General features: G+C 53.9%; 1 protein-coding gene across 3 annotated transcripts in view; it reads left to right on the forward strand.

The window, feature by feature from the left end:
• Window positions 1-10,585: 10,585 nt before the first annotated feature.
• Window positions 10,586-23,872, forward strand: part of AFDN (afadin, adherens junction formation factor) — a 100,339-nt gene continuing 87,052 nt past the window's right edge. For all 3 annotated transcript variants that reach the window (XM_081094107.1, XM_081094108.1, XM_081094109.1), the window contains exon 1: window positions 10,586-10,790. In XM_081094107.1, the coding sequence (XP_080950233.1) occupies window positions 10,686-10,790 (105 nt within the window). In that variant the 5' untranslated portion in view covers window positions 10,586-10,685. The remainder of the gene's footprint in view (window positions 10,791-23,872) is intronic.

Consider the following 23,872-nt stretch of genomic DNA (forward strand, 5'->3'; position numbering starts at 1 on the left):
TCCAGCGAATCCCCACCTCTTCCCTCCACACAGACAAGTAACGGCGCCCACCCTACAGGCCCTTCCCCGCTGCCAGGAAAAGGCCCCTGCCAGCCTGCCTCCACCTCGACACCTCTCATTTCTCAGTCACCCTCCTGTGTGGACGTCTCACCCCCACCTGGGCCTGAGGTGGGGTCCTCAGGGTCCCTCTGTGGCCTTCCTTCCCCTCCTCGCTCAGCGGACAGAGCTGCTAGCACGCAGGTGGCCCAGCCGGTGCCCAGCGATGCCTCCCTCCACCTGAACGTACCTGCTTCTCGACAATAAACCACAGCATCACACGTCTAAACAGGTGGAGGGCGACCGTTTGGAGGGGACGTTTGTCACAGACTAAAAAGTCTTTAGCCTCACGGGCAGGCGTGGCTCAGTGGCTGAGCGTCGACCTGTGAACCAGGAGGTCGGGGTTCGAGTCCTGGTCAGGGCACGTGCCCAGGTTGGGGAACTCCAGTCCCCTCCAGCCGACTGAGGAGACACCCACCGCCTCTCTTGGGGAGCGGGCGGGGAGGGAACCCTCCAGAAGCCCCTTCCTAAAGACGTTTTCCAGTGAAACAGCATCAAGGAGAGGGGGTGGTTTGGGTGCTTTCGTTAACCAGAGGTAACAATACAATGTTAGGGCCAGGAAGTGCTGTTTCGTGTGGTTTAACATTTCACGGTTCCCCGTGATTTTCACAAGAAGCTCGGAGTCACTGCAGGGTAGCGATGTTACCGTGAAAAATCAATGTCCGAGCCGAGCTGAGATGAGAGCATGCAGGTGGGAGGCCCCGCCTTCTCGTCAGACAGGGACCAGCCACAGGAGCATAAATGCCGCCGAGCAGAGCCCGCGGCGGCCGTGGCTGCAGAGCGCGGGGCGCAGCAGCCGAGCTTCGTGCAGGGCGGGCGGCCCTGAGGAGCCATCTCTCCCCGAGAAGCCGGGGTTTCCATTTTCCTTCCGTTCTCTCCGGCTTCCTGCCGCCTGCAATCGGAGAACAGTGAGGCAGGCTCCAGGAGCGAGGGCCATTCCTGCTGGTCCCCTCTCCTGATGAGCAGGGCGGTGCGGACCACGTGCTTGTCGTGAGGAACGCTTTCCTGCGCCCCACTCGGCCGCCTGCCGGGAGGGAAAGTGTCCGTCCGTCTGTCCGGGCGCGGCCGAGACAAACGGGCAAGGAAACGCGTTCACTTTTCGTCGGCGGGTGACTGCCCCGCAGGGAGCACCAGAACGCGGCTTTGACTGTACCGACAGGCACCGACGGACACCCGGGAAAGTCAGGGCTGGCTGACAGGTATTTGCACTTTGAAAAAATTCTTGGTGTCAGAAAGGAAGGACGCGCATGTGCGAGGGACCGGCATTCAGCTGATCCGGGAGCCCCGGAGGCACACGCAGCGCCCCCGCCCCCCCCCCCGCCCCCGCACGCTCGCCGGTCAGCCGGTCAGCCGGTCAGCCGGCGCGGCCTCGTGGCGCTGGGCCAGGGGCAGGAGCTCTCTGCTCCCGGCCCTGCCTCCGCGGCCTGCTCTCCAGGTCCCACGCCGATGTGGACTGTCCCTCTGGGTCACAGCTGACCGACTCCACGCCTAGGACCCCAGTCTGTGTCGTGGGCTGCACGCAAACGCCCCCCGCCCTGCCCCAGGGAAGCCCTGCCGCGGTTGCTGGGGACGGCGGACAAACCCTTCGGGATGACATGGAGGAGACGCTCTCTCTGCCTGGGGTGTCCTCGCCATCCGGGAAAGAGCCATGAGGAAAGCGGCCATGCCTCTGCCGCCCGAGAGCACACAGGAAGCAAGAGGCCCCCCGGGACCCCTGGCCCCAGCGACGGCAGGACCTTCCAGTTGTTACAGATTCGCAGTCCAACACCAGACAAGGCAGCCAGCCCCCCAAGTCTGCGGTGAGTCAGGAGTCCAGTCCAGGGGCCTGGTCCAGAGCCCCCCTTCCTCCCCCAGCAGAGGAGCCACCTCCACGGGCAGCAGCGTTCGTCGAGGCACAGAGTCAGCGTCTCCGCGAACCCCGAAGGCACCGCGTGGCCCCCGCGAGGTTTAGCGCTCCCATGCCCGCCCTGCTGTCATCAGTCCTGTGACCGTGCCTCCCAGCCCCACATGCTCAGCACGTTGAACAAGGATACAAAACAGCCCGGCAGGCGCGGCCCAGTGGCTGAGCGTCAACCTATGAACCGGGAGGTCGCAGTTCGATTCCGGGTCAGGCACAGGCCCGGGTTGTGGGCTCCATCCCTAGTGTGGGGTCTGCAGGATGCTGCCGATCCATGATTCCCTCTCATCATGGATGTTTTCATCTCTTTCTCTCTCCCGCCTCTCTCTGAAATCAATAACAATATTAAAAAAAAAATACAAAACAAACTCGCAGGGGCATCGGCCCGAGCAGGGACAGGCTGCATCCTTACTGCTGGTCTCGACTGTGGAACCAGGGGCCACTCCGTGCCCGGACCCAGCGCCTCTGAGTCCGCCGGCATCTGATGCTGCAGGCGCGGCCCCTGGGTGTGGGCACGGGTGCGATTTCTTTTCCTTGTGAAGCCAGTAGAATACTTCACATTCATAAATGTTGATGATATACTTTAAGATTTGTTTCTGAACAAATTGTCTTAGTCACTGTTCGTGTGTCTTACTGCAGGGATTTATTACCAGGAAACACTTCTTTATCTTAGACGTAAAGATTATAATTTAACTTCTAGACACGGAGAAAGATTGGACACGGCCGAGCTGTGTGACATGTGACGTCACTCCCAGCGCTGGCTGCTGGGTTCCTTCTGAAGGTGTGTGCTCCAGGAGCCCATTCGGAAGACAAAGACGCGAAACCGCTAAAGTCCAATGTCTACCAAAGGATCAGAAAGAAAGAAAAAAAAGTTGCCCAACCTTTGCCGAAGTTTAACCGCCTCAGGAAGTGAAAACCACAACAGGAAACCGCCTGGCCGAGGGCGGCCCTGTCTGTAGATGGACGTGATTGGAGCCCGGAGGGCGGTCTTCCCCGCTTGCTGAGGTCTGAGTAACATACAGTAACGGCCCGCGCGGACGGGGCATGGGTGGAGGGCTGGCACTGTACGCACCACGCACACGTCCCCGGCAGCGTCCTCCTGGGCCCCTGCGCTCTCCCCGCTCCCACCCTCACGGATGTGGTTTGCAAATATTTTCTTCCAGACCTGAGTAGACGCTTGACATCTCATGAGAACTCAAGATAAACGTTTCCAAATTGAAGCTCCTTGAATTAGCTGTCAGTTTTTTCAAAATATATTTTTATTGATTTCAGAGAGGAAAGAAGTGGGAGAGAGAGAAACATTGGTGATGAGAGAGAATCATCAATTGGCCGCCTCCTACACGCCCCACACTAGAGATCGAGCCTGCATCCCAGGATGTGTCCTGATTGGGAATCGGACCGGGAATCCAACCGTGACCTCCTGGTTCATAGGTCGACGCTCAACCTCTGAGCCATGCCGGCTGGGCAGCTGCCAATTTTTACATTTTTAATTGGTATAAAATATCAAGATAGAGTACACTCTACTTTTAACTCAAGCTTTTCCTTGTAATAATCATATCCTACAAGATACAGTGTCTGGCTTGTGTACTTATCTACACTAATAAAAGAGAAAAATGGTAATTGGCGTACGGCGATACCGTTTTCATTGGCTAATCAGGGCTATATGCAAATTAACTGCCAACTAAGATTGGCAGTTAACTGCCAACAAGATGGCGGCTAATTTGCATATGTAGGCACAATGCAGGGAGGCGAAAGGGAAAGCAGGAAGAAGCCCCCTGCCACTGACATTGATCAGAAACCCAGGGGGGAGCTAAGAGCTGGGGGGCAGGGCAAAGGCGGCCCTGGGGCCGCCTTTGCCCTGCCCCCCAGCCATGATCAGAGAATCAGGCGCCTTTGCCGCCCTGGCCAGTGATAGCAGGAAGTAGAGGTGGAGCCAGCGATGGGAGCTGGGCACGGTTGAAGCTGGCAGTCCCAGGAGCTAGGGGTCCCTTGCCTGGGCCTAAAGCGAAGCCCACGATCGTGGCGTCCCCCGCTGCCACTGCAGGTCCCCGCTGCCCGGGCGGACGCCTAGGCCAGAGGCGTTAGGCCTGGGCAGGGGCGGAGCCTGCAACCGCGGGGAGCTGGGGGTCCCCTGCCCAGGCCTGACACTTCTGCCGGAGGCCTCTGGCCTGGTCAAGGGGCCGATCCAGTGATTGGTGATCAGAGGGTGATGAGGGTCAACTCCTCTGGCCGAGGCATCAGGCCTGGGTGGGGGGCAGAGCCGGGGATTGGGGGGATATGATGGTCCCCTTGCCCAGGCCTGAAGCCTGGGTCAGAGGCGTCAGGCTTGGGCGGGGGGTGGAGCAAGCGATCAGAGGGAGATGGGGGTCCCCTGCCCAGGCATGATTCCTGGGCCAGAGGCCTCAGGCCTGGGCGGGGGCCAGAGCCAGTGATCGGGGGGAGATGGGAGTCCCCTGTCCAAGCCTGACACCTCTGGCGGAGGCATCAGGCCTGGGCAAGGGGCCGATCAGGCGATCGGAGGGTGATGGGGGTCAATGCCTGAGGGCTCCCAGTATGTGAGAGGGGGCAGGCTGGGCTGAGGGACACTCTCCCCCCCCCACCCCCACCCAGTGCACGAATTTTGTGCACCGGGCCCCTAGTGTTTAATAATTTAGAAACAATGTTTCCGTTGATTAAGAATGCATTTAGAAATATTACTTATATACCACGATCCTGCCACCGGATTTTCTTCATTCAGCAAAATGAGCACACGTGCCCTGACTGGTTTGGCTCAGTGGATAGAGCGTCAGCCTGCGGACTCAAGGGTCCCGGGTTTGATCCCAGTCAGGGGCATGTACCTTGGTTGTGGGCACATCCCCAGTAGGGAGTGTGCAGGAGGCAGCTGATCGATGTTTCTCTCTCATCGATGTTTCTAACTCTTTATCCCTCTCCCTTCCTCTCTGTGAAAATTCAATGAAATATATTTTTAAAAAAATGAGCACACGTTAGGATGCTGTAATCCATAAAATTCAGTGTAAATGCTAACGCCTTGTGAAGCACGCTGGGGAGGGGTGACCGAGCCTACGACAGTGGCAGTGGTTTCACTGTGAACATATCGTAGAATTTGTATGGTAACATTTTTCATTTTAAAACAAAGTTGTTCAGTAACATGGATGGACCTTGAAAACGTTAAGTGAAAGAAACAGTCCCTAAGGCCACCTACTGGGTGACCCCTTTTCTGTGGGGCGTCCGGAAAGACAAAGGGAAGCGGGGAGGCCTGGCCCCGGGGTGTGCGGGTTGTGGCAGAATAGAAACTGCTCAGTAGCGGTTCCGTTTGGGTCAAGAAAATGTTCATAAATGAGTGGTGGCGGCTGCACAAGTGTGAATCCACCAAAACCACCGAAGTTCATACCTTCACAGGTGAATTTTATGGTGTGTGAATTGTATCTCAATAAAGTGATGATTTTATAAAAACTGTTGAATTTCCCTTTAAAAGAATCCACAGAGCTCACCTCCCTCTCTAGATGTGGGTCTCTCTGTTCGCACCCAGGTGCTCATGCTGCCCCTCCCTCCACGGCCCTTCCATGGCTGATGGGAATGATAGATCCAAGACTTGGCCCTTTTCAAAGACTGGGAGCAGGAGGCCCAGGGGACGTGGAAGTGCAGAACAAAGAGTGAGGACAGGCCCCTTCGCCAGGCATTCGGGGGGGGGGGGGCGCTGGAGAAAGAGGGGCAGATGGGATGGGCAGCAAGGCCCCTGAGTCTCCGAGATGGAGGCACGAGCAGGTGCTCCCCCATGGGGAGAGGGCAGATGCGGCCTGTTCTCCCGCACACAGAACGCAGGGCTCACCCACTCACTGCACACCATGCCCAGGGCCGCTGCCGCCGCCAGGCCTGGCCGCCCTGCACTCATCCGCGGGCGTCAAAAGCACCTTTCAGTGGAGCCTGGCATTCCAGAAACCCCGGCTTTTGTTGCTTCCATTACGCTCCCTGCCCTCCCGCCCCTGGCCTCCTGATCAGGTCCCGTCGCACGCTCGGCCTGTCGTTCCTGCCCCTGAAGGAGTCTCATTGTCAAAAACCCTTCTGGTGCGATGGTAAACGGGATTGCTTTTTTAGTCTCCCTTTCTGTAAGTTCACTATTGGTATAAAGAAATGCCTTAGATTTCTTGGCATTAATTTTGTATCCTGCTACATTGCCGAATTCATTTATTAACTCTAATAATTTTTTGATGGAGTCTTTAGGGTTTTCTATGTACAGTATCATGTCATCTGCAAATAAGGACAGTTTTACTTCCTCTTTTCCAAATTGGATGCCTTTTATTTCTTCTTCTTGTCTGATCGCAATGGCTAGTACTTCCAGTACTATGTTGAACAGGAGTGGTGAGAGGGGGCATCACTGTCTTGTTCCTGTTCTCAGGGGAAATGGTTTTAGTTTTTGCCCATTGATTATGATGTTGGCTGTGGGTTTGTCATCTTCCCTTCCACTTTCCACACATGCTCAGCACTTTCCTTTTTTTCTGCCGTGTTCTTACGTCAATCACTAGATGGATCATTTTTAGGGTTTCTAATGGGTTCTTTTAAAATATGATCTTGTTTGATTTCTGCCAGTTCTTAATTTCTGATCCTTTTTCATGGATGCTGTCCCACCATCTACTTCTTCAGGGTTCCTAAACATGTACTTAAAGCTCTTTTCAGAATGCTCTGCCATTTTTTCGTTTTGTTTTTTAATATATTTTTATTGATTTCCGAGAGGAAGGAAGAGGGAGAGAGAGATAGAAACATCAATGATGAGAGAGAATCATGGATTGGCTGCCTCCTGCATGTCACCCACTGGGAGGGGAGCCTGCAACTCAGGCATGTGACCTTGACTAGAATTGAACCTGGGACCCTTCAGTCCCCAGGCTGACTCTCCATCCACTGAGCCACCCTGGCCAGGGCTGCTCTGCCGTTTGATTTTGTCTGGAGTCGATTCTCTTTAGGTTGCTGCTGTTTGATGGCCTGTAGCATTTGGCTCATGCGTGCGGATTGGAATCTGTGGTCTGTGGGCTCCTGGGAGGTGGGGCTTCTCTTTCCTCCCCTCCCCTCTGCCTGCTCGCTCCGTCCTCCCTCCTGAGGCCTTGCCCTGCAGCGGGTCACATGGTCTCAGCCTGAGCAGCCCAGACACAGGGCTGAGGGCTCAGCTGGGCTCCCAGGCAGGGCTCCTCCGCGTGTTTTCTTCTCCAGGCTCCTTGGTCCTGAGCACGGGGCCCGGCTCCGTGCAGGGCCACCCGCTTTGGGCCAGCGAGGAGCCGGCTGCTCTGCTGCTCCAAGTGCCCTTGAATTCTACCTTTTCTCCTTCGTCTTTAAAATTTTTGATTTAATTTTTAAAAATACATTGTGATTGATTTCAGAGAGTAAGGGAGAGGGAGAGAGAGAAACATCAATGAGGAGAGAGAAGCATTGATCTGCTGCCTCCTGCACGTCCCTGGCTGGGAACTGAACTGTGACCTCCTGGTCGTAGGTCACTGCCCAGCCTGAGCCACGCCGGGCTCTCCTCCGGTGCTCCCCCTGTCCTTGGGGTGATGACCTCCGTGTGGCGCGGAGGCTGCAGAGGACGGACCTGTCACCAGCTCAGCAGGAGCCTGGGGCCGAGGCTCACAAGTCGCAGGGTGACTGCAAAGGTCACCCTCGCACCCCTCGCGCAGACGTCTGTGACCGGGCTCGCTTCATTGCGAGGTGCCTGCGGGTGAAGAGAGATCCGAGGGGCGGGCGTCCGGGGCATCTCACACTCGCTTCTCTGGGTTCCCCTCGTTTCACCGCTGGTAGAGCATCTAACGGTGCCCACTCCCTTCATTGGGCGTTATGTTCAAATAACAGTTAAAGGGAGTTTGAATGAAAAAATTACCAATTTTCCAGAGAAGTTATGTATTTCCTGTATATCACCGTAGTATGTATTAGTTATATAATGTTAATGTATTTCTGTAAGTAATATAATCCCATGTATTACATATTTATAAATCACCTATATTATAAAAATGTATTTATATACATATGTAATATGCCTTTTCTGGCAAAAAGGGCATGATATATTCCTATTATATGATACTTTAAGGTTTTCAGTAGATTTAAGTTTTAGAGAGGTATGTAGAAGTATTCTTAGGTTAAGGCTGATTGAACTCTTACTTTTTAAAAATAGTGTAACTAAAAATAAAATACTTTAAAAAATAAAACCAAACGTTAAATATAAAGTGGAAAATAAAAATTTAAAAACTCCTATTTTTAAAAAATTAACCTTTTCCAGCCTCACCCAGTGCAGTCTTGTAGTCTTTCTTCTCACGCCTCAGTGTCTCTGTCTGTAAGGTGGGGTTGATAACAAATCCCACGGGATTTTATTTTTATACAGCATTTCTTGAGCACTTAAACACAATTTCTTAAATGGATCAGAACTCAGCAGGTACTCTATGGACGCCAGGCTGCTTTTAAAACTTTATCAATGAGTTTTAACTTATTAAACTTTATCGATAAGCCACAGTGGGTTGGGACGAGGAATTGTAGCTTGGGTATTAATACACCACTCACACATACTCTAAGTGGGGTTTTTAACGGGAGTCAGGAAAACACTAATAATTAGCACTGACACGCAGCCGTCTGGGTGGTGCACCCCCGTGTGCCATATCTCCCATCACAAACGCCCTGCAGGCAGCCCACCCCATGCTCTCGAAAAGCTGCGTTCCCTCTTGAGCAAAGACTCCGTGCACCTCCCGGACACGAGCACTGGAGCTGCCAGCTTTACAAACCGACTCCCGCCCCAGGGCCAAGTCACTCCTGGTGACAGCACCGCCAGGAGTAAAGCTCTTCCTGTTAAAATTCAGCTGCAACGGGGTCTGATGACCCGCGTGGCTGGTGGGCAGCCTCGCCCGGACGGCGCCGGCCGTATGGACAACAGGGTGCCCGCAGGAACCAACACACACAACAGCCTGCGTCTCCAGAGAAGCATACGGGAGCAGGGCGGCGCACGGCACGAGGACGCCCCTCCTGCAGACGCTTTTCCGCGGGTCCCCGCACTTCCGTGTTGAGAAAGAAGAGCAGAGAGAGGTCCATGGAAGGCTCCGTCCCCATGGCACGGGTTCAACACCCCAGGCTTCGGGCTGAAAAGCCTCCTTATGCAGCTCTGCATGTGCAGCAGCAAGAGCTGGCGGGGACAAAGCCCAGCAGGGGCACAGAAGCCCATCGGCCGAGAGAAATTATCTCCAGGCTGGAACAAAGTGATGACGGAAATAAAGAGGCTTTGTCCCATGCAGCTCCTGTTCCCATTCCGTAGCTTCGGGTATTTCAGAGATGCAGGCTTTTACTACACCCCAGGGCGGGCAGGGTGAGAGGCCCCGGCGCCTGAATGAGCGCGGCTGCGTGGGGCATATCCTGCGGGAATGTGTTCTGCAGCCAATTTTTGGGGGGGCTGGAGAGGGAGCAATTGAAAACATGCAAAGAGGCCCTGGCCGGGCGCTCAGTTGGTTAGAGCCTCGTCTGGATACACCAGGCTTGCGGGTTCCATCCCTGGTCAGGGCACGTACAAGACTCAACCCATAAATGCATGAGTCAGTGGAGCAACACATCAATGTTTCTCTCACATCAATCAATAAATTTAAAAAACCCAAAAAGAACATCCAAAGGAAGAAACAGCTCTAAAATTTACCAAACTTGCTATGGATGCACCTCGGGGGAGTGGGAGACTTCGAGGCTGTCCTGTTCTGCAGCACAAACGCCGCCCGCGCCGCCCCCGTTAAGGACCTGCTATTGGTCAGCCGGGGGTCCGGCCTGTCCGTGCGGCCTCGTGGCTCCGTCTGGGAGGCTGTGCTCTGAGCACCGGGGATCCGGCCGCGCCAGGGCTGCGAGCGCCCGGAGGCCTGGAAGGAGCCGGGAGGGTTTCAAAACATGACCGCTGACCCGGGCGCGGGGGTCGCCGTCCCGGGAGGAAGGCCATCCGGGAAGGTCGGCTGTGGTCTGACCCTCGGCCGGGGAGTCGCCCCGAGGGACACGCCAACCGCCGGGGACACCGCGGCCGGCGGGAGGCGGGGAGGGCGGAGCGCGCGGGCCTCCTGCGGCGGTCGGCGCGGCCGGGCTCGGGCTCCCCACGCACGGACGCGGGTCCCCGCACCGGGTCCGTCTCGCCCGCCCGCAGCTGGACCCTAGCACCTTCGGGACCCGCACCTCTGGGACCCGCCCGCCGGCCCGAGGTGCTGCCGCGGGGACCCGCACCCCCGCGCCGGGCCCGGTGCAGCGGCGGCGCGGGCGGGAGGCGCGGGGTGCAGGCGGCGCGCGCAGCAGCACCGAGCGGAGGTGCTGAGGTGCGGCGGTGCGCGTGCGCGGGGCGGGGGCGCGTGCGCGGAGGGGCGGTGCGCGTGCGCGGGGCGGGGGCGCGCACGGCGGGCGGGGCGGGCGGCGCGTGCGGGCGCGCAGGGCGCACACCGGCCGGCGGGCTGAGGCGGCTCGGGAGGCGGAGGCGCCCGCGGAGTCGGAGGCGGCGGGTCGGCGGAGGCGCCGCGGAGCTCGGAGCGGGAGCGCGTGGAGCCGAGGAGCCTGCGGAGGCCGAGGAGCGCGGGGCGGCGGGGAGGCGGCCGAGCGCGGGGAGCCGGGCCCGCGGACCTGTGGGCGCGCGGTCCGGCCGGGCCCCACCCGCGCCCGCGCCCCCGGCCCCGACCCCCGCGGCGCCCGGCGGAGGAGCGCGGCCGCGAGGATGTCGGCGGGCGGCCGCGAGGAGGAGCGGCGGAAGCTGGCCGACATCATCCGCCACTGGAACGCCAACCGGCTGGACCTGTTCGAGATCAGCCAGCCCACCGAGGTGCGCTCGGGCCCGCCGCCCGCCCCTCTCCTCCCCTCCCCCCCCGCGACCCTTCCCCCCCGCGACCCTCCCGGGGGACCCCCGCCCCAGCCGCCTCCCCGGCTCCCCCGCCCCGCGCCCGGTTGGCCGCGCGGGCCGGCGCGGGCGGAGCGGTCACCTGTGCCCGGGCCGGGGCGGGGTTTCGGGTCGGGGGGGTCTGGTCCGGAGGTGGGGGCGCGGGCCGGGTGCGGGTGGCGGGCCCAGGGCGGGGGCCGGGCGGGGGCGGGTCTCGGCTCGGTGGGGCCGCGTGTGGGGGCCGGGGCCGGGGCCAGGGCGGCGGCGAGGCCCCCTCGTGTCCGGCGGGGGAGGGCGTGCCGGACGCGGTGTGACCGTCTCGCCGACCGCAGCCCCGGTTCGCGGCGCCGGGGCCGCGGGGACCTTTGTCGCCAGAGCCCGCGGCGCGGCCTGGCTCCGGGCGCCTGGAGTCGGGGCGCCTGGAGTCGGGGCGCCGGCCGCGAGCCGAGCGGAGCGGGGGTCGTGCTCCCCGCGCCGTTTGGGCCGCCGGGCGGCGGGGCGGCCAGTCCCGTCCTCGGGAGAAAAGGAGGAAATCGCGCTCGCCGGGCGGGGGACAATGGGGTGGCTGACGGCGGAGCCGCGGAAGGCGTCCAGCAGGTCCCCGAAAACCGGGGCGGAGGCGGGGGACCCTGGGCATCAGTGGGCGCAGGAGCGTGGGCGCTCGGAGCCGCGCCTCCCTCCCCGCGGCGGCCGCACCTCCTGGCGCAGCGTGGACCCCACACGGGCTCTCGCCCTCGCAGGGCGCCCCTCAACCGCTCGCCTCCCCATTTGTTGCCACAAGCGACCCGAAGCGGACGTTGTTTGTGGAAATAGCCCCGCAGCGCCCGTCCTTCTTGGCAAACCTGGACGTTCCCTGCGACGTGGCTCCCCGCTCACCCCGCCCGCTCGTCTGCCAGAGCCCCGCGGGTCCTCCTGTGGCGGGAGCCCCGGGTTCCGAGTTCAGGGGGGCGCCCTTCCTGCTCGGGACTCGTGGCTTTCAGACTTCACGGTGGTTCGAGCCCCTCCACCCGGTGGGAACTGATGCAGCCTCCCGGCCAGCGCCCTCGGGGTGCCCCCTGGTGCTGCGCCCTCGGGGTGCCGGCAGCCCCGCCTGCGGGGCTTCTGCTGCTGTGGGCTGTGCCCGAGCCTGTTCAGGGCCGGGAGGCCGAGCCGGGTGCTGGTGGGTCAGGTCTGTCACAGGCGTTTCCACGGGCGGTATTCTCACCAAGGATGGGGTCCCCGGCTGTGACCCCACTGCCAGGCGAGCGAGCATCTGTCCATGTTGGGGTGCAGGTGGCCAGCGTGCACACTGATGTGCCGGGTTCCTCGGACCGACCCCTCACCTTCCCTGATTTTATGGGCTCGACGCTGTGAGGAAGTTGGTGGCAGTGGGCGGTGGTTCAGGGTCATGTTGTCTTTCAGGAGAATGAGTTCATTCTTCTCGTCTCTGGTGAGAGAATTCGCATGTAAAATATTATCGTGGCCCATAGTTGTGTTCCTGTCTGAATGGGCCTATTTATGATGGTCTTCTGAGAGGTTTACCATGTCTGGTTGGGAAAGGACTATCTTTTCCGTTTAGTAATAGAGACTCGGGTTCACTGTGGAATTTTAAGTGGAGTTGGTGCTTTGAAAATCCCAAGTCAGAGCAGATGGCCGCGCGCTGATTCCGAGCTCCGGCTGCAGGCGCCCAGTGAGTTCCTCTCTGTCCTCCAGCACGCGGCCTCTGTTGGGGTGACATTGGCCTGCCGTTGCCAGAGCCCCCTTTCTGGTAGTTACTCTGCAGGTGAAAAGTTGCTGAAGCAAAACGAAAGTTGAACTTTTTCATTTTGTAGGTTTTCCTTCCTCCGCCCTTAAATCTGAACATTCCTGTTTTCAGAAATGACCTCCAGGATTTTATTAGAAGGCTTTCCTAATGAAATGAGTTGCTGTTTTTAAACGTCCGTGTGCTGTTTTCTTGGGGTTTTCACTACCTAGTATATCTATGTCTGTGTAATCTCTGCGTGTGTGTATGCGTGTAGTTGTGGTTTGTTTCCTCTTCTGGGAGGCACAGTGATCAGTATCTGTTATCACCTCTTACAGCTGCATTGATCATTTACGATTGGTGGTTTCAGGCAGCCTCCACAACCGCTGGTGATTCTGTGGTTTCTGTTTAGGATGATGATGAGCTTGGCTTTTGGATTACGTTCACTTTTTAAGACAATCAGAATGTGTTTTAGAGTCAACCTGGTGATGCTTGCTTTTCCCTTTGCATCTGTATTTGGACGTACAGGGAGGGCTTCCGAAAGACGCAGGTAATCTTTTATCAATGTGTATTTTTCAGCCCCTCCGCAGCTGGATCTTAGATTCTTTTGGAATTTTCAAATGAATTGATGACCTAAACTCAGTGTTGACATATTATCACCAGGAGATGGATTTTAAGCTGAGTTAATGTCTTGGTTATTGTGGAAAACGATAGCTCATAGCACAAGCTTCTTGAAGCTGTTTAGTCCTGTCCTCTGTTAGTGACGTTAAGGTTGTATTTCTGTTGGGGCTTTCTGATGCTTTAGGGGGGGAGTGCTTCTTGCTAATTGTCACTTCCCATCGTCTCCCTCAGGCCTCCTGCCCTGTGGTGGTCCATTGCTTACCTGAGACCTGTCCTGTTGCTGCAGCCCCTGGTTCCTCTGTCTCCACCCCTGGTTATCTATGAAGGCAAGAGCTTAGAGCGCTATTTTAAAAATATCCTTATGTCTGTCATATGGAAGGTGCCCAATAAACGTATTGTGGAGAGAATATTGAATATCGCTTTCTTTGTGTCCTGACAAGACGTGGGATGTATGCCTTCAGAAAACAGTGACATTGTCTGTTAGGTTATTAGGTATTAAAGACTATGTTTTCAAGTCTCATTCTTTTGTATAAAGATTAAACTAAATGCAAAAGCTATGCTAGGTGGTTGGCCACTTTGCTTCATGAGGTATTTCTTAAAGTCATTTCTTTTGTTTATTGTTTCTTGAGTTTGCTGCCTTCTTTTTTCAGTGGTGAGAAAAATAACCTAGAATTCCATGTGCTTTACTAAAGGTGAATATTTTAATACTTTGAAGAATACTTTTTATTAATACTCCTAAGAATAACTAGTTGTTTTAATACTCTGATTAGTCTTGAGAAGTGATGTGGCGGTGATTCGTATCACCCAGAGGAGTGTGTGAAGAATAACGCCTGGCTTGTCAGCAGAGGGGGCGTGGGAAGGCACTGGGTGAAGGAGTGATCAGTTGCATAACTTACAGCGAAGCCTGTATTCCGGACCGTGCTCAGGTGGCAACTCTTCGTGACCCTACGACTTAACTATCTTAAAAACAACAGTTGTATTATTACTATACACTCGTACTTGGGAAGGTCTTTTTTTCTGGTGATTAATGTATAATGAGATAGTTGCCAATGGTGTGTATTTATAGGCATATCTCTTCCTTTTTTGGTTTGTTTTTATAACTTGAACCTCGGTGATTATAAACTTTATTTCCTGGAATAACTGGTTAAGGTTTATATTTGTATGGGTGTGTGCTTGAATCTGAGGTAAAGACCTTGTCTAACATTGTTTAGTTATCTTAAATTAAAACTGTATCTAGACTAGCTTCAATTTGCTATCTTCCTGCCAGTGAATAACTTTATTTGATGCAGTTTATAGACTTAATGGCATGTAAAGGCAGTAACTATAGGCTTTTCTAGAAGCATTAAATTTTGCATGTGGTTTATGGCAGAATACTAGTAGCAGTCCTTTCAGGTTCTCGAAAAAATGTGAATCACAGAAGCTCAGGATATGGTTCCAAATTGGCGGGAACCGTAAGGAAAAAGGGTTTCTGGTTTTGTTCTGGGGGATTTTTTTTTTTTTTTGATTTTTTACAGAGAGGAAGGGAGAGAGATAGAGAGTTAGAAACATCGATGAGAGAGAAACATCGATCAGCTGCCTCTTGCACACCCCCACTGGGGATGTGCCCGCAACCCAGGTACATGCCCTTGACCGGAATCGAACCCGGGACCCTTTAGTCCGCAGGCCGACGCTCCATCCACTGAGCCAAACCGGTTTTGGCAGGGGGATTTAATTGAGCAATGGTAGTGTGTAAAACATTGTTACTCAGTGTTGGTGGTTAATTTGTTTATAAATGGTTTTACCAGACTTGAACCCTGGCATAATGTCAGAAAATGCCAGCAAGTATTATAGCAATTATTTTGATATAAACCTGTTTACCTTTATTATAAAGAAAATGGCTATGCAAATAATGTGTGTGGAACATAAAATTAAACTGACCTCTTACTTGAAAGTTATTTTCAGGTTAGAGTGTTGGTTCTGTCTTGATGAGTTTTTTTAGGATGTGGGCATTCATCTCGAAGATGCCCAGGACTGGGCGGAAATTTCTTGACCTACATTTATACTCGTAAGTTAGATAATAGAGTGCCAGGCCCTGCAGACCCTGTGACCAGGTCTGAGCTTGCCCGCCTGGGGCTGACCCTGACCCTCTGGCAGGGCCTGGAAGTCATGGGTGGGTGTCTGGTCACGGGTAGAGGGACAGAGGGCAGGCATGTTGTCGAAGCTGGGCTGTCTCTATGCAGGAGCAGACGCTGTTTCTGAGCATTTCTAGTCCTATGTGGTGACCGACTATGCAGGCTGGAGAGCCGGGATGGTGGCGGTTTGCTTGGCTCAGTCATCGGGGAGGAGTTTTGTTTTAGCGCCGTGAAAATAGAACACCTCCCTCATGTCTTGGCATGCGGGACTGACCAAAACCATTGTGATTTAACTTAGAAAGTGGTGATTTGATCAGCAAAAGTGAGCAGGTGCACAGGCTGATGGTTTGTAAACCAGGGAGTGTGTTCCCAGGGAAGGGGGCTTCCTACAGACGGGACAAGCGAGGTTTCACGCCCGCACGTTGCAGTGTGTCGTGAATGAACGGATCTAGAGGAGCTGAGGTTGAAGAGTTTACTCTGGCTGGAAAACAGCCACAATCCCTGCACTTTCACTCAAAAGACATTTATGTTACATTAATGTTGAGAAGGTTGAATTGTGTTGCTTACAGAAGATAAGACAGGAGCTTTGGCTGTGCTCAGTGGCGTGGTGGTGTGTGTAGGCTCGTACCCAGCACGCCTGGTTTCCTGAATGTTGTCACAAGAGCGAGGGCGCCCCAATGGAGGGCTCGGCCTGCCAGGACGAGAGGCGCTGGGACGTCCCCACGACGCTAGGTGTGAGCAGGTGAGCTGTAGACTGCTGTTCTTTCCAGTTCCCGGAGTTCTGAGCTTCCTACGTTGACTGGTGCCGCTCGTGCCCAGGGGGCGTAGGCAGACTGGACCAGGCCGTCCCCCGAGCGTCAGGCATGGCCCTCACGTGTGGAAAGCCATCTTCCAGGAGGATCCATAGGGAACACGGTGTGACAGGCTGTTTGTCCTGCTTCCCAGGCTCCACCCGAAGGGCTCATTGTTTCTCAGAAGAGAGAGTGTGACCCCCACGAGGACGGTGAGGAAATGCTCCCCGCTCCTGGTGCTGGTGCGAGCAGTCCCCTTGGCTGGTTTCATTCAGAGGCACAGCTTCTGGCTCCCTGGTGCTTGGGTTCGTACATGGCCTGTTGACAGGACTGTCGGCTCTTTGCAGTTTAAACCAGTTCGTTCCTTCCCAAAATGCACTTTCTCTCTCTCCTGTTTCTGCGAGTGGTGCTCTCCATGGTGACTGACCTTTCACAGGAGAACCGACACGACGGCGACGTTATAATTTCTGTTCAGGCCACTGTGACCGGCTTCGGTGCTGAGACCTCTGACTGCTCTGAGTCCAGTTCCCGCGTTTAGGACAGGAGACGGGCACTGGGTGACCACTGTTGGCCACGCCTGGGTGTTTAAGAACCATGGCTCTTCAAATGCGTCGTGTCTGCCGTCCATGTGTGCCTAGGGTCAGGTCTCTACGTTGGGAAGTGGTCTTGCAAGTCTGTGATTTGTAGGTGGATGTTGATATTGTTAACTGAGTAAATTTCTCAGGTATATGTGGGGTTCCATGAGTAAGTGCTCATTCACCCACAACTTGGCGTTGCCCGCATGCTTTCCTGGAGATATCATAGGACTTGGCACTCGTGAGCGAAAGGTGAAAAGAAGAATCATGTGTTTGTTTCATCAAAGGTGCTCTGAGGTGAGAGAGTGCGTGCGTGGCCGTGAGAAACGCTGCTCGTACGGGCGGTGCTGCTGCCTCACCTGTGCTAGTTCTGTGCTTTCGGCCTCACCCATCGCTACCCTGGCCGTCCGCACAAATGCCAGCACAGCAGGAGAGCCGTGGTCTGGCCTCGGTGTGGACGGAGGGTTTCACCTCGCAGTTGGCCTGAGGGTCCCAGGGAGCCTGAGGATCCGTGGGCTACCGTGTGTGAGCTGCTGCCCAGAATACTTAGCGATGGGTTTGAAGAATTTTGGTTTGAGCAGATTGAAAACAAATATTCTCCTGTAGATATTAGAGTCCATATTTTATGATGTTTTCCATCTAGGGTATGAAGCTAACATTTTAATATTATGAGGAAAGGTAGATTTCAATATTACTAATTTGGTGTTTCACATATTGTTACATATCCGATTGTTTTTTTACATTTGTAAGCACCTATTTTGGTTTTTACTAATCAAGCATTTACATTTTATTGTTGGAGAACGCTGGTCACAACCTAGGGAAAGCGGTGACCGTGCAGTTGTACTGCTCTGACCGGCTCAGGATATAACGTCGGCCACTCCTCCTCGTGGGCCAATTCCAGTCTGAGAGCGGTGGTGCCCCGTGTGCCCCAAGTGGGGTGCAGGCGGGTGTGCTGTTGGATGTAGGCTGTGTCTGGCACTTCCCTGTCCTTCGTCCCCTTCCCAAGTGTAAGCTGTCGATTTTGCCGACTGCTCACTGTGTAAGGGTGTCTTTTTTTATATTGTGTTTGGTTATATTTCCCCTTAGCTTTATTATATTTCCTGAGAGAAAGATAGACACATACCCACAGTCTTTATGTTCTAAAACCTGCCATGTATAACACAGAATTTTAATACTTCAAAATAATACGTGGATATATTTTTAAAATGCATGTAGTAAAAACAAAATGTTAGAATATTGAGTTTATGTGTAAGATGAACAAATCTTCAGATTAATTTAGCTACTCAATGGCAACGTGTTTTGTAACAAATGTGTTATTCATGTTTAGGTGCAAATTCATTTTGAATTTTCGGTGATCATTTCCTTTTTGTAGATAACATTACTAAATTGTTTTGGTGATTTCAGTCACTTAGTGAAATGTGTTTATTAATAAACATTGTTTTAATTTATCAGGATAATAAAATACAGATAAGAAGTCTTACTTGCTGAATAAGTGAATTGATGAAGGACTCATTCCTCTGTAGGCCAGCTAAGCTTCTTTTTCAGGAGGAGGAGCCGGCCAGGAGTACCATGGACAGTGTTTCTACCACATTGAATGTTTAGGTCTTGAATATTTAAAATGTGTTTTTAATTTAAGTTTGGCAAAGGTAACCATGTTGAGTTCATGGTACCGTTAATATGTTTTATGCCAAACTTGCTGATTTCAATTTTAAAAAATTGTTTTCATTATTACCATTTTGAAATTACTACTTTGGCAATGTCAAGGACACTAGAATTATGATCAGTATATCTGGAGAAGCATGAAAAACATGTTATGTTTACTTCACTGTAGTAAGATAATATATTTAAAAATTTATTTTTTTTCTATTATGAAAATAACTGGAGTCCTGGTGCATGGATTCATGCACATTGAAAGGAAACTAATGAGAAGGTGGCCGGCAGGGCGGGACTGGGCGAGATGGGCCGGACGCCCTGGAGCCAACTTCCCGCGGTCCCTCCCCAGCTGGCCACACCTGGGGCGTTGTTGGGGTTTGAAGGGCGTCTGCAGAGTGAGCGGGGTCCCTCCAGCAGGTGGTCCCTTGGCCTGGCCTGTGGGGATCAGGCCGAAACCAGTAGTCCGACATCCGCAAGGGGTCCTGGAGTGCAAGAGGGCACTCTGCAAAGTTGCTGTCGCTCAGCAGCTCCTGTGTTGAGCGTCTGCCCCCTGGTGGTCATTGCGTGTCATGTTGGCCGGTTGCTTAGGCTTTTATAAATATAGGTATGCTTATTTTAGAATATTTGGAAAATGCTTGAAGTCTGCATGTATGTTTAGTTGTGTCTGGTTATTAATTATTTGTGCTTTAACCATTACTGAGTTACATCTGTCAGGAAATCAGTTTTTAAAAGCTCCTTAGGTTATTCTGCCCAGCTGGTGTGGCTCACTGGTTGTGTGTCGACCTTATGAACCAGGAGATCATGGTTTGATTCCTGGTCAGGGCACATGCCCAAATTTCGGGCTCAACCCTCAATAGGGGGCATGTAGGAGGCAGCCAATCAATGATTCTCTGTCATCATTGATGTTTCTATCTCTCCCTCCCTCTTTAAAATCAATAAAAATTTGTAAAATATGTTTAAAAAATATAAAAGCTATTGGGGTTTTCCTGATCATAATTTTCAGACTTAACATTTTTGTGAGTGCGTACATATTACCTGTGTCTGATGTTAGTGTAAATGCTTTGTGTGCACCATCGGTTAGTTCTTGCAGCGATCCTGTGCTGCTTGCTGCTTGTGCTCTTTTCATTTTTGGAAGAAGAAACCAAGCACAAGGAGGCAAATGACTTGCTGGAGGGTGTTCAGAGCGGAGGGACAGGCAGCCTGACTCTGCAGCTTTCTCCTACGCCACTGTGTGTGTAGAATTAGAAAACTTAAGCCACTGCAATGGAAGTTCTGTGGGAAAAATTTGTAGAGCAGTTTAGAGTGTCGTTTTCAGGAAGAACCACACGCGTGGTAAGAGTCATGGGGATCGCTTCTTGGCCTTTGGACTAAGATCAAGTGAAATGTAAGAGCAATGGGACCTGCTCAGTTGTGTTTACACCATGTGTCATGTGCATATGTGTGTAGATCTTGTGCATCCATATGGCCATGAGGGGTGATTTCCATCCTGACCTTTCAGAGCCCTGTTGTTATAACTTCATCTTTCATACTGGAGAAGAGGATTCTGGTTCTCTCAGCATGGTGCACACTCTGATTTCGTTTCCAACCACGCACACTGTGGCCGCCAGGAGCTGGAATAGAAGTGAAGGTCTGAGGGGTGCTTGGTGGCTTCACGGATAGCTGTCCAGTGCCCGCAGGAAGGAAGCAGGCAGGACCGCCCAGGTCTGGCCTGGGGGTTCACACCCTTTCGGATGGCACGGCTGTGATGTTGAGTTTTGGAGTGCAGACCGTGTGTCTACCCAAGGGACCATTTCATCGAGTCCCTTTCCCTGTTGAGTTGTAGCCCTTTAAAATTAAACAACTAGACTTATTTGTTCTTATCACTTCTAGGGCTCACTTAATTTTTAATTCCATAAAGTTTATTTTTAATATATTTTTATTGGTTTCGGAGAGGAAGGGAGAGGGAGAGAGAGATAGAAACATGAATGATGAGAGAGAATCATGGATCGGCTGCTTCCTGCACAACCCCTACTGGGGATCGAGCCCACAATCTGGGCACATGCCCTGACCGGGATTCGAACCATGACCTCCTGGTTCACAGGTCGATGTTCAACCACTGAGCCACGCCGGTTGGGCAAATTCCATAAAGTTTGCTTGCGTATTAGCTATGACTTTCCCCCAGGTAATGTTTGAATTTCAGCAGATAATCCCTTGATTGTTACTAACAGTTCCTTAACGTCTGTTGAGCAAAACTTTGCCATTCCCAAACAAAAAAGGGGATTTTTAGACAAAATGGCGTTTTAGGGAACACCCTAATACAGCGGTCGCCAACCAGTGGTCCGCTGACCGTGGTGGTTCATGAGGTCCGAGAGGTTGGTGACAGCTGGCCTAGGAGACCTTCTGAGAGTATACACGTTCACTTCTCTGCTCATGAGTCTGTTTCCTCTTGTAAGAAACAGTGAACCGGAGGACGCTTCCAGGTGGGAAGTGAAGAACCAGAGCCCCTGACTCTGGGTGTCGAGCTGCGTGTTAGCACAGCGAGGTACGGGAGGGTGTAGGACGGGGTGTAGGACATAGAAGCATGTACCTTCCGTTTCTCACCCTGTGCTCCTCACTTCTGTCAGCTTGATGTAGCATATGCTGTACGTTCTTATGGCTCATATTCTAGCATAAAATTTAAAAAGTTATTTATTTTTTACCGAGTGGCACCCAAACCACCAAATGTTTTGTGTTTGTGATATGCACAGCTTCTGATGCTTCCGGATGCATTTTATTAGTGCAATGACATTTTTAGACATGTTACCTTTAGTATGTGATTACAAATGCATGTGATTGGTATCACCAGCTTGATTCTTGGGAAACATTGTCAATTTTACATTAAATCTCTATATAAAAAGTCAGTGACCGTAACGATTGGAACGATCGGTCGCTATGACGCCCACTAGCCAGTGAACCTGCTGGATCAGGGGGTAGGGCCAGCCGGCCAACCTCCCGAGACCCCTCCCTCTGGCCAGCCAGCCCCTGGTTGGTCTCTCTCACCCTGATCAAGGGCGGGGCCAGCCAGCCAAACACTCCTCACCCCCACCCCCAGCCCTTCCCCTGGCCAGCCCTGCCCCTGATCGCCCCCCACCCCCCACCCCAATAGGAGGCGTGGCTGGCCAGCCAACCTCCTGCAGCCCCTCCTTCCGGCCAGCACTGCCCCCAATGGGCTCCCATGATTGGCCTGTAGCTCCTCCCCCCGGCTGGCCCCACCCCCTATGGGCTCCCACCACCCTGATCGGCCCTGCCCCTGATTGCCCCCCACCTCAATAGGGGGCGCAGCTGGCCAGCCACTCTCCTGCAGCCCCTCCCCCTGCCCAGCCCCATCCCAGATCCGCCCCTCCACCCCGATCAGGGGCATGGGCGGCCAGCCAACCACCCATGCCCCTCCCCCTGGCTGCTGGAACCCATTCGGGGGTGGGGCCAGCTGGCCCACTGCCCACAGCCCCTCCCCATGGCTGGCCCTGTCCCCAATCAGTCCCCCAACCCCAATCGGGGGCAGGGCCTTCCAGGCAATTGCCCATGGCCCCTCCCCCCAGCCGGCCTGGCCTGGCCCTGATCAGGCCCTGATCAGGGGGTCCAGCCGGCCAACCTCCCGCCATCTCCTCCTTCCATCAGGCCCAGCCCCGATCTGCCCTAATTGGGGCCAGGCCGGCGGGAACCTACCCGTGCACAAATTTGTGCACTGGGCCTCTAGTACAATGATAATTCTTTTTTTTTTTTAATATGTTTTGTTTTTTTAAAATATATTTTATTGATTTCTTACAGAGAGGAAGGGAGAGGGATAGAGAGTTAGAAACATCGATCAGCTGCCTCCTGCACACTCCCTACTGGGTATGTGCCTGCAACCAAGGTACATGCCCTTGACCAGAATCGAACCTGGGACCCTTGAGTCCGCAGGCCGACGCTCTATCCATTGAGCCAAACCGCCCAGGGCACAATGATAATTCTTGTTTGCTTCTCTGAACTGCTGTCTGTGAGCAGACGTTTTGAACACAGTTTAGCACCCATCTGCTGGGCTCAGTGGTATGAGAAGCAGCTTCTGTTGCACGTCTGGTTTTGTTGTCTTTTGGTGGCTCAGCCCTATGCCGATGCAGGAGTCGTTCATTCGCTACTGTTTGCGGAGTGGGTGGTGCGTAGAGGCTTTGTTAGGGACTGGCCCACAGCAGTGGAGCGAAGCCGCCTGCGATGGCGGGGCGGCAGTGAAGCAGACTTGCCGCGATATGGCCCGTTGTGCCCCAGGCAGAGAGCCTCGGAGGCCCTCGCTCAACAGCGCTGGCCGAGGGCAGGCCGAGGGCAAACCTTGGCCCTCCTCTCCCTCTCCATTTCCAAGGTCACTCCTTGGTAACCGCCTGCTACATGCCAGTCGCTGTGTACGTGCTGGGCATGCAACATGTCATGGACACACGGGCCTTGTCTCACCCAGCCCCCGTTCTAGTATGTAAGACAGACGGAAGGACGTGTGGACGGTGCGGGAAGTGCTGTGTTTGGATGCAGGGTAGGCATGCCGAGAGGGAGGGAGTGGCACAGAAGTGAAACGGGGTGGGGGTGGGAGCATTACTGCTCCAGGTCCGGAGGGAGGGCTGAAGAGAAAGTGCCACCTGCTAACACCTAATGCATCCATCCCAGCCCTTGCTTCCCGTCCCACCACCTGACTGAGCTGCTCTTCTGGGAAGCAGCCTTGCTTTTCTAAGTGCCACAATCCGCTGCCCAGTGTAGGACCTTTTTCTCTGTGACGGTCTTAGTCTATTTTTGTTCTTCCCTCGCCTCCTTGGCTGGCTCCATTTTGCTCCCCTCTCTTGGCAGTTTGAGTCGTGCATATTTTAATGTGGGAGTCAGTCCTCTACTGTTGTTTTTTTTTCAATAAAAATGTGCCTGAATTACGTGTGGGACCATCATCCTGAGCTCAAGGAGGCAGATGGATGTGGACTGTAGCCGCCATGGTATACTTACCCACAGACTCATTTAGAACTAAAACCGTGCTGCTGTCCCGGTCACAGGGGGCTCTGCAGAAGGGAGCGTGGAGGCCCGAGTTCTGGTGGCTTCCTCTGGTGCCACCCTCTCTGTCTCCTCCTCTGCCGGACGCCTGCCTGGGTTCAGATGCTGGTGTGATGTGTGTTGCTGTCCTCACAGAATGTGCACCGTATGTTTTCCGACCAGGTGACCTAGGTGACAGGCGATCGGCCGCCGCCAGGGTCTGGTACTGCCTCTGAGGTTAGGCTGGCAGCCAGTGGGTAAATGTTCCTCAGGGAATGCTGGGCTTTTCTGGCGCTCGGTCCTCTGCCTTGATCATCTTCAGCCGTCTCCAGTAACGCGTTCACACATGGCCTACCAATAAAGCCCTAAAAACAAAGCCAAATTTGATTTTGGTGGCCAGTCTGGGAGGGAGGCATTCAGGAACTGGAGTACGCAATGAGCAGGAGCCCGGAGAGGAACGGGATGCACTGGAGGCCTTTAGGAAGTGAGCACTTGGTAGCTGGCTTCGAGCTGGATTTGTTCAGTACTCCAGCATTCCCTCTCAGTAGCCTGTGGGAACCTA

This window comes from Myotis nattereri, assembly GCF_964212035.1.
Source record: "Myotis nattereri genome assembly, chromosome: 6".
Classification (NCBI taxonomy): Eukaryota; Metazoa; Chordata; class Mammalia; order Chiroptera; family Vespertilionidae; genus Myotis; species Myotis nattereri.